Source organism: Cupressus sempervirens, chromosome 9 (genome assembly GCF_028749045.1).
Source record: "Cupressus sempervirens isolate cs-2001-9-10 chromosome 9, ASM2874904v1, whole genome shotgun sequence".
NCBI classification, from domain to species: Eukaryota; Viridiplantae; Streptophyta; class Pinopsida; order Cupressales; family Cupressaceae; genus Cupressus; species Cupressus sempervirens.
The window spans coordinates 220521498-220531824 of NC_143126.1; the positions used below are offsets into that span (position 1 = coordinate 220521498).

Sequence of the window (10327 nt, forward strand, 5' to 3'; positions counted from 1 at the left end):
TATTTCTCAAATCTTCTCTTTGAACTTGACCTTCTTTGAGAGCTTAGTGTAGCATTGTTGCATAGATGTGAAGTATTATTATAAATGATGATTTTTTCCCACACAAGATAAGAAATCCACATTCTAATATACTTGATCCTAAAGCTTATTCTCTAATGCCCAATACTATTCCAACAAAAAATTAGAGAGCTTCAAACTTTCCCAACTAAGAATAGATGCTAAGCTAGAAGTTATGAGCAACATCTAGTTGTGACATCTTAGTTTCCACAATGTTGACCAACTTTGACAATTTAGACATACCAATAGACCAGAAAAAGCCTAGCCCACATTTGACCCCAAACTAGTAAAAGGAAAGTAGTTGCAGAATGTGATACTACTTTTTGGTCCACAATAATTCAACCACAAGTTGCTTCAAAATGTCCCAAAATAAAGGTTCTATAACAAGTATCCAAATATTTGGCTTGTTACTTAAAGGATATACTCACATTTCCAAAGTGCCTTCAGTGAATGAGGAGGATCCTACACATTGATATCCTATAATTCGAGCTTAATTAAATGACCAACTCTTCCCTCCTATTCTTCAACCACTCGCAAATGAGTAGAGAATGGTTTAGAAAGCCCCAAAGAAACCCTTTTGACTTCTCCTCCACTTGAAATGAATTGATTATAGTTTTTTGTAATAAGTTTAAAGCTCTACATGGTACCAAATATATACATCAGCCCCCACCTCAGTCACAACAACATTAAGGAAAACTATCAGATTGTAAACTAAAATCAGGGTTCACAGAGATTTGAACATAACGTATTTTCCTCAACCAATATGGTCTAAGTTTTTTTTTTTTTTTGAAGATAGGAATTCGGTTATTATCTCTATAAAAAAAAAATGATTATTTGCATTTCCACCCATGCTAGAGGCTGCTAATGTTAGTTTGGTCTTAACGTAAAATGGACACATCATAAGCATTAAAGAAAGTATTAATGGCATGTAGGACCATATTTGACAAACTTATTTGGAAACAATCTAGTCGAATCAAGACCCTTGAGTACAGATTGGAATTTTTTGAAAGGGATTTTAATGCATGAAAGCAATTCTAGTGAAAAAAACAAAATTGGGTGCAAGAAGTAGGAGGGGAAAAGAACAATTCATAAGCATTATGATTTAATGAGTAGTTGATCTACACAACCAGAAAAATGCAAATGATAATAATAAAACTTCAAAAGAATTACCTATTTCAACACTAATAAACTTCAATTCCTCTTGTCCCAGTGATTCTTGTCTTGCAATGTAAACAATGCAATGCAATAAGGCATAATTTTTGTTTAAGCAAAACATAAATGTTAGGATAAACCATGGACAAAAATAAAAACTACATGCAAATATAACCAATAACAAAAAATAATAGAACACACAGAAATGAACACAAGGCACCAAGATTTAACGTGGTTCACCCAATCCCTGGGCTACGTCCACCAAACAGCAAGTCCGATCTTATTACAATCCAGTGATTACAACCTGATTACAATCCGTAATCCCTTACAGCTCAATACCGCCGCAAGAACCAATTTCGTATCACAACATAATGAAAAATACCCAACCCTAAGCCCTTTTATAAAAGTATTAAACTGCTTTAGGGTTATAACATGTTGGCCATATGTCAACCATAATATGTCGGCTACCATGTCGGCTACTGCCCAAAATATTTTTTTCTATTTATGAAATATGTACAGTACTTTTCTGATCAGTCACCACAATCTAACAATCTCCCACTTGGGGACTGATCAGGCTCCACACTAAACAACAATCTCCCACTTGGAGACTGATCCTGTAGCAATACCACTACCACATGGGGCTCCCACTGGATCAAACCATCCTGGACTCTACTGTTCTTTTATTCATGTTCAGTCTAAAAGACCAACCGAAGCTGAAGAGGAGTTCAGCTTCTCCCTTGTTACAACCTTTGCCAACATATCTGCTAGATTGTCATTGGTATGTATCTTCTCCAGCTTTAACTGTCCATCCTCCAAAATTGACCGAATGAAATGGTACCGCAACTGTATGTGTTTGGTCTTAGAATGCAGAGCTGAATTCTTAACAAGATGAATGGCACTCTGACTATCTGTGAACAAATAATTATCCTTCTTAGGATGTCCCAATTCTTCCAAGAAGAACTGAAGCCATATCATCTCTTTGGCTTCCTCTGTAGCAGCAACATAATCTGCCTCTGTAGTGGAGAGAGCATTAATCTTTTGTAACCTAGAAACCTAGCTCACGGCTGCCCCACCAACAATAAAGACATAACCTGTAGTACTCCGCCTGGTATCAATATCCCCAGCCAAATTTGAGTCAACATAGCCCTGTAAATCAGTAGTAGAGCCCCCAAAGTGTAAACACTTATTGGATGTACCTCTCAAATATCTAAGAATCCACTTGACAACATTCCAATGCTCAAATCCTGGATGACTCATATACCTGCTAACGACTCCCACTGCATGTGCAATATCTGGCCTAGTGCATACCATAGCATACATCAAACTTCCTACAGCTGAAGCATAGGGTACCTTGGACATCTTATCCTCCTCTTGCTGTGTCTTGGGACACATCTCCTTAGTCAATTTCAAATGACCAGGTAAAGGTGTGCTGACAGCTTTAGCATTCTCCATAGAGAAACGTTGAAACACCTTCTCAACATAATCAGCTTGAGATAGCATCAATGTTCTGTTCTTCCTATCTCTACAAATCTGCATACCAAAGATTTTTTTTGCTGCCCCCAAATCCTTCATAGCAAATGCATGTGCTAATTGGCATTTCAACCCCTTAATATGATCCATGTTAGACCTAGCTACAAGCATATCATCAACATATAAACATAAAATAATGTAGCTATCATCATCCAACCTCTTAAAATAAACATGGTAATCTGAATGACACTTATTATATCCATGCTCATTCATAAAACTGTCAAATTTCAGATACCATTGCCGAGGTGCTTGCTTCAAGCCATATAAACTTTTCTTCAATTTGCACACTAAGTTCTCCTTACCTTTGACCTCAAAACCCTGTGGCTGAGCCATATATATTTCTTCATCCAAATCACCATGAAGAAAGGCTATTTTAACATCCATTTGCTCTAAATGCAAATCTTCAGTAGCCACAAGACTTAAAACAGTACGAATAGAAGTCATTTTAACAACAGGAGAAAATATCTCATCAAAATCAATTCCCTTTTTCTGTGCAAATCCTTTTACAACTAACCTAGCTTTAAATCTTTTCTTACCTCCTTCCTCTTCTTTCAACCTGTAAACCCATTTATTCTGTAAAGCCTTTTTACCTGCAGGCAACTTGCACAAATCCCATGTCTTATTTTTCAGCAAAGAGTCCATTTCATCTTTCATTGCAGACTCCCACTGAATCTTAGTATCCACCTGCACAACTTCATCATAACTTTCAGGTTCACCAGCATCAGTAAGTAAAATAGAATACAAAGAGGGAGAAAACCTTTGTGGAGGTCTAATTTGCCTTGTTGACTGTCTAACATTCACTGGTGTGTGTGGTATTTGTTGTTGCACATCATGAGGAATGGCTGGAACATTAGCTTTTGGAGTATCATCCAGCACTACATAATCATCTTCTTTCTTCTCATGTTGCTGCAACAGATCTTTGTACAGCACTTTCTCATTGAATATGACATCCCGACTTCTAATAATTTTAAGATTTTCAAAATTCCAAAGCCTATAACCAAATTCATTAATGCCATATCCAAAAAAGACACATTTCTGTGATTTAGCTTCTAGCTTGGTTCTATTTTCAGAGTCTATATGAGCAAAAGCTTCACAACCGAAGGTCTTGAGAAAAGAATAACTCACCTTCTTACCAGTCCATGCTTCCTCTGAAATACCACAGACCAAAGGAGTAGAGGGACCTCTATTAATCAAATATACTGCAGTATTGACAGCCTCTGCCCACATGTGTAAGGGTAACCCAACATGCAACCTCATGCTCCTTGCGCGCTCCATTATAGTCCTGTTCATGCGTTCAGCCACTCCATTTTCCTGTGGAGTCCTTGGAACAGTTTTTTGTCTACGAATACCATTAGTGGAGAAATAATCTTCAAATTCATGACTGCAATACTCACCACCATTATCAGATCTGAGACATTTTAATTTCTTACCAGTCTCATTTTCAACCAAGCATTTCCATTTCTTAAAAGTTTGAAATACATCAGATTTCTGTCTAAGGAAATAAACCCATACTTTTCTAGTTGCGTCATCAATAAATGTAACATAATAATGAGAGCCACCAAGGGAAGATACCTAGGCTGGTCCCCATACATCTGTATGCACAAGCTCTAATTTCTCCTTTTTGTTTTCCTTCCCTGTCTTTACAAAACTCACTCTCTTTTGTTTTCCATACACACAACTTTCACAGAAATCCATATTCATACATTTTAGACCTGGTAAAAATTTCCTTGAATGAAGTACTTTCATACCTTTCTCACTCATGTGCCCAAGTCTATTGTGCCACAACGCTGTATCAGAATCTACATCAGCTATTTGTTCTCCCTGCTCAACTGCAGTAATTGTTCTTGAATATTCATTTTTCTCTGAAACAATCAAAGTAGAAGGAACAATATGACCTGTACAAAGATATAAGGTGCCTACTTTCACACCTTTTGCTACTACAAGGGAACCTTTTGAAACCTTCCAATTTTTATCATTAAAAGTAACTACACAACCCTCATCACTGAGTTGCCCTGCTGAAATTAAATTTCTACTTAGTTTTGGAACATGTCTTACCTCATGTAGTAGCCAATGATTCCCATTCTGCAACTTAATCTTAATTTTTCCCTTTCCAACAATCTGACAGGGTTCATTATCCCCCAAATAAACAAGCCCAAAATCCCCTTGGACATAATCAATGAAATAACCTCTATGAGGTGTAGCATGAAACGAAGCACCAGAATCTAAAACCCATGAATCATCAACACTCTCTAAAGACAGAAGCAAAGCATCCTCTTCGGATTTGTTACTTACCACATTTGCCTCCTTGTCTCCATCTGATTTATCTCCTTCATTTTTCTTTCGATTCCAACAATCTTTCTTTTTGTGCCCTGGTTTCCCACAGTACCAGCAATCATTTGGTCCTCTCGATTGAGACATCCTCCCCTTTGACTTTCCTCTTGATTTCCCATGATTTCTAGAGTTACTTCCTCTTTCAGTCGTTCTGCCCATGCTTTGTGCATTTAAAGCACTTCCTGATGTAGATCCACCTGAGGATTTTCTACGAGTTTCCTCACTTAAAATAACACCGATCACATCATCATATTTTAGGGTACTAGATCCAGGAACAGAATTACTCACCGCCATTACCAAGCCATTCTAGCTTTCAGGCAAAGAACACAAAATTAAGAGAGCCCTAATTTCTTCATCAAAATTGATACCCACAGAAGATAATTGACTAGTAATAGTATTAAACTCATTTAAATGATCTGCAACAGATCCACCTTCTGCCATTTTCATATTAAATAAACGCTTCATGAGAAATACCTTATTTGAAGCGGAGGGCTTTTCATACAGTGTCGCTAGGGTTTTCATCAAATCTTCTGTCGTCTTTGCTTTTGTAATATTAAATGCCACTGATGGTGCCAAGCATAACCGAATGCTTCTGAGTGCCTTTCTGTCCAAAAGATCCCATTCAGCCTCTGACATAGTTCCCTGATTCTTAGCTTTTCCTTCCAACGGCTTCCATAAATCCTTCTGATATAAATAGTCTTCCATTTGCATCTTCCATAACTGGAAGTTCTGCCCATTAAACCTGTCAACCCTCAACTTACCCTCATCTGCCATCGCTCCCACTCAACTGTGAGACTCCCACTTAACCGTGAGACTTTCCTGCAGAGGATAACTGAAAGACAACCTTGCTCTGATACCACTTGTTAAGATAAGCCACGGACAGAAATAAAAACTACATGCAAATATAACCAATAACAGAAAATAATAGAACACACAAAAATGAACACAAGGCACCAAGATTTAACGTGGTTCACCCAATCCCTGGGCTACGTCCACCAAACAGCAAGTCCGATTTTATTACAATCCACTGATTACAACCTGATTACAATCCGTAATCCCTTACAGCTCAATACCGCCGCAAGAACCAATTTCGTATCACAACATAATGAAAAATACCCAACCCTAAGCCCTTTTATACAAGTATTAAACCGCTTTAGGGTTATAACATGTTGGCCATATGTTGGCCATAATATGTCGGCTACCATGTTGGCTACTGCCCAAAATTTTTTAACCCCACTATTTATGAAGTATGTACAGTACTTTCCTGATCAGTCACCACAATCTAACAATAAATGATTAAAGAACAATACATCTGGATTATAATGAGAAAGCAAATTACTAAAGAACATAAACTAGAATGCTAAAAAGTTAGGTTGTTGATAAAAGAATTACATGCAGAAGGCCACATCTACATGGGTCTTCCAGCTCTTGCCATGACATGCACTATTTCCACGAATTGCCACATGCCAAATTTTTTGTACAAGAAATTAAAAAGATCAACCCAAAATCACAAGGAGCCAATGAAAAAATTAAAAATTTGCATGAAGAAATTGAATTTAGTAGAAATTAATTGACAAACCTTAGTATATAACAAATTTGAGATTGTTTGCACATAAATTGACGCAGGAACAAATGCAAAAGAGAGTACCGAAAACTTTAGTCCCCGTCTTAGCGGCAGGGACTAATAAAAGGATACGAACGAAATAGATAAAGAACCTACTTCAAGATATGAAAATATTAAATTGTCATTCGATTATACAAATGTTTTCCCTCCATTCTCATAGGCCACCTCGAACAGCTGACTAAGCGATGATATTCAGAGTGACATTTTAGCAGTATTCTTTTGTCCCTATCTCATACTCTCCCCTGCACACCTTGATCCCATGAAGTACACAAGCTAGAAAAGTACATAATATGATAGTACAATCCTTATACGTATATGCCTCCTGCAATGCTCCCTCATCAAACGGAAAATCATTTTTAGTCACCATCCATGGCCGCTGCAAATTATATGCCCTCAACATTTACCATAACTTACTTTGCGTTCCTGTTTCTGGGATCGATAATTCCACTAATTGCAGCCCATGGTGGAGGCTCAGACGATGATGATGATGATGATGATGCGGAGCCCAATTTAAGAGCAAAATCTCTGATTTTGGTGAAAATATGGTGTCTGATCATTGTCTTCTTTGCTACCTTTGCCGGAGGAATATCTCCCTATTTCTTCAAATGGAATCAGACTTTTCTTTTGCTGGGCACCCAATTTGCAGGAGGGGTTTTCTTGGGAACGGCGTTAATGCATTTCTTGAGCGATTCTGCCGAAACGTTTTCAGATTTGACGGAGAAATCGTACCCGTTTGCATTCATGCTCTGCACTGCTGGATATCTGCTTACCATGCTGGGAGATCTTGTTGTCACTTGGGTTTATGCGAAGCGATCAAAGAAGACAGAAATGGCCCCTGTTTCTCTACAACCAAGAGGCAGAGGTATTCTATTGACTTTCATTCTCATATTTATTTCCGTTTTTGCATATTGGAGGACAATTCCGTGCATCTGACCATGTTGTGAAATAGCAGATGATGAAGAACAACTCCCTGCTCACGCTAAAGACACCACTTTCAGACATCAGGTTAGCTGATTGAGGCCCTGAAATTTCATGATTTTTCATCTATCTCAAGGCTTGGTTATACGTTTCAAGGGTGAAATTAATTCTCACGAACCGAATAACCCTTGAAATTGAATTTGGACACCACTTTATGAAATTGCGGCTTATCAGTCATATAAATTAGTTAATAGTCAAATAGGTTTTACCATTCATGTACGTTGTTCATTTTTATAGAAAAGTTAGCACAAATCTCACTGCAATTACTGAATGAAAACTAATCCAATCATGGCAGGAGGGGAAGGAGCCATTACCTAGTTCGACTTCATGGGGCGACACTGTACTACTGATAGTGGCACTCTGTTTTCACTCTGTGTTTGAAGGAATCGCCATTGGAGTGGCAGGCAAGTACTTCTATCTGCCCTGTTCCCATAATTAAGCTGAGGAATCGACCATTAACTTCAATTTACATTTAGATAACGGATCCAATAAAAAAATCTAAAAGCTGGGAAGCTAGATTTCTTAGCCAGATGATTCCAGATGCTTTATACGATGTTTAATCTAATATGGGCAATTTGGGCACCAAATTTCTCAATCAAACAATGGGCAATTTGTGGAACAGAAACGAAGGCTGAAGCGTGGAGGGCATTGTGGACGGTGTCTCTGCACAAGATATTCGCAGCAATTGCAATGGGCATTGCTCTTCTGCAGATTGTCCCGAACAGGCCACTCTTATCATGTGCAGCGTATGCTTTTGCTTTTGCCATTTCCTCCCCAGTTGGAGTCGCAATCGGCATTATAATCGACTCCACTACACAGGGACGGGTTGCCGATTGGATATATGCAATTTCAATGGGTCTGGCGTGTGGAGTTTTTATTTATGTGGCAATTAATCATCTTCTCAATCGATGGACCAAACGCCATAGCTCTGCAAAAACTGAAATTGCTTTTGATAGACCACTTTACAATTACGTGGCGGTTGTTTTGGGAGCTGGAGTGATTGCTGTGGTCATGATTTGGGATTAGAGAGACTCAATGGTTTCAGTTGTCTTCTTATGTTATTTAGACTCTAAGTTCAGTTTTGTTGTAGCGAGATGTATTTGTCTTTATTGTTGTGGAATATTTTTTTGTCATTGAATAAAGCCAAACCACATAAAATCAAAGTTAGTGGCGAAATGCTTATCCAAACTTATTTTGAAAGTAATAATAAAATATTATTTAATTTATAAAAAGTTGGAGATAAACATGAGTTTATTTTGAAAGTAATAATAAATTATTATTTAATTCATAAAAAGTTAGAGATAAAAATGAGTTTACGTGTATGTGTATAAATGTTTGTATGTAAGTATATGATAATGAAGTAATATAATTTTATTTAAATATTGATATTTATATATTTTTATTATATTATATAACTTTTTGAACTACGATAAACTATAACATCATTAGAAAATATGAATTTTTTATGGGATTTAAATTGTTTTATAATGACAATCTGAACAAAATAAAAATTTCTTAAACATTGATAATCTATAACTATCAAAGTCTTTTTGAAGGGCTTTAAATTGTTTTATTACTTGAATTCTATGTGGATTCAATCTTCCGTGCTCTTCTCCTCTAAAATCTTCTTGAATTTTACATTTCAAGATTCTGAATAAATATTTCTATTTGTTCTAATGTAAGTCCATTGATAGCAATCTTTTTGTAACATATTCAAGAATATGACAATACACAACGACAATAACTTGGCATTTACACAAATTTTGAAGTGTGCAAACAACATAACGCCATTCTTGTGTAAAAGTGAAGCATATAAAAGTAATATAAATTATTAATTCCTTTGTACTGTCATTGATGCTCATAACATGTACACATGTCAATTTCAATTCTAAGTATGTTGTAAGATGAGATATATATGTCAAACATAATTGAACAAGGGTAATGGTATACATACCCGTAAAAATTAAAACAATAACTATATTACAAAAATCAAAAGAATTTCTTCTTCTAACAACTATATTACATAACTTTTTGCACATACAAATAATCCAATTAGATTATTACAAAATATATTCCATTATTAGGAACATAAATAACCTTTACAAGTACTACATTTCACTAAAAATATAAATTGATTCTAAATGATTAAAATGTACAATAGACCTTTTTTATAATTGAGAGGGAGGATGTGAGCACTTATGGAGTGTGGGAGTAGGTACAACTTACCAATCAGAACAAATGTTAGTCCAAGTAAACAATTAAATGTTAATATAGGTCTTTAATAATTGATATTACTTTTGTAATGATTTCTTTGAATAACAACTATAGATCAACCACTAATATGACACTAACTAGCAAAGACTAGAAGACGAAGAGTTAAGAAACATGTTCTTTAGCAAAATCCAAAGAGTTGTTACTAGTTACAGACCAATTTTCTTTGCAGAAACTACATTCTTACAATGTTTTTTCTATCGTTACATGCCTCCTTTCAAAGCAATTGAGCTTTCTTATTGTTTTGGAAACAACCCAATAAGAATAGAGGGATTCAATTGCAGATTTGGCTAGGTCTTCAATTGGGTTTTGAGGTACCCCTTTATTTGATCTACTTTCAGTCATTTGAGCAATTTGGTTTGCTGATTTCAAAGGTTGTCTCTA

General features: G+C 36.3%; 1 protein-coding gene across 1 annotated transcript; it reads left to right on the forward strand.

Annotated features, from left to right (window-relative positions):
• Positions 1-6957: 6957 nt before the first annotated feature.
• Positions 6958-8765, forward strand: LOC149538303 (zinc transporter 11-like). Its single transcript, XM_089799686.1, has 4 exons — positions 6958-7556; positions 7647-7699; positions 7968-8076; positions 8295-8765. The coding sequence occupies exons 1-4, from the start codon at positions 7064-7066 to the stop codon at positions 8696-8698; spliced, it is 1059 nt and encodes a 352-aa protein (XP_089655812.1). The 5' UTR covers positions 6958-7063; the 3' UTR covers positions 8699-8765.
• Positions 8766-10327: the final 1562 nt, after the last annotated feature.

Excerpts from the sequence above, each read along its gene's own strand:
- LOC149538303 (XM_089799686.1), top strand. The coding sequence starts at position 7,064 with ATGGCCGCTGCAAATTATATGCCCTCAACATTTACCATAACTTACTTT. Across the intron at positions 7,557-7,646 it reads TCTACAACCAAGAGGCAGAG|ATGATGAAGAACAACTCCCT; the intron begins GTATTCTATTGA and ends GTGAAATAGCAG. Across the intron at positions 8,077-8,294 it reads AATCGCCATTGGAGTGGCAG|AAACGAAGGCTGAAGCGTGG; the intron begins GCAAGTACTTCT and ends TTTGTGGAACAG.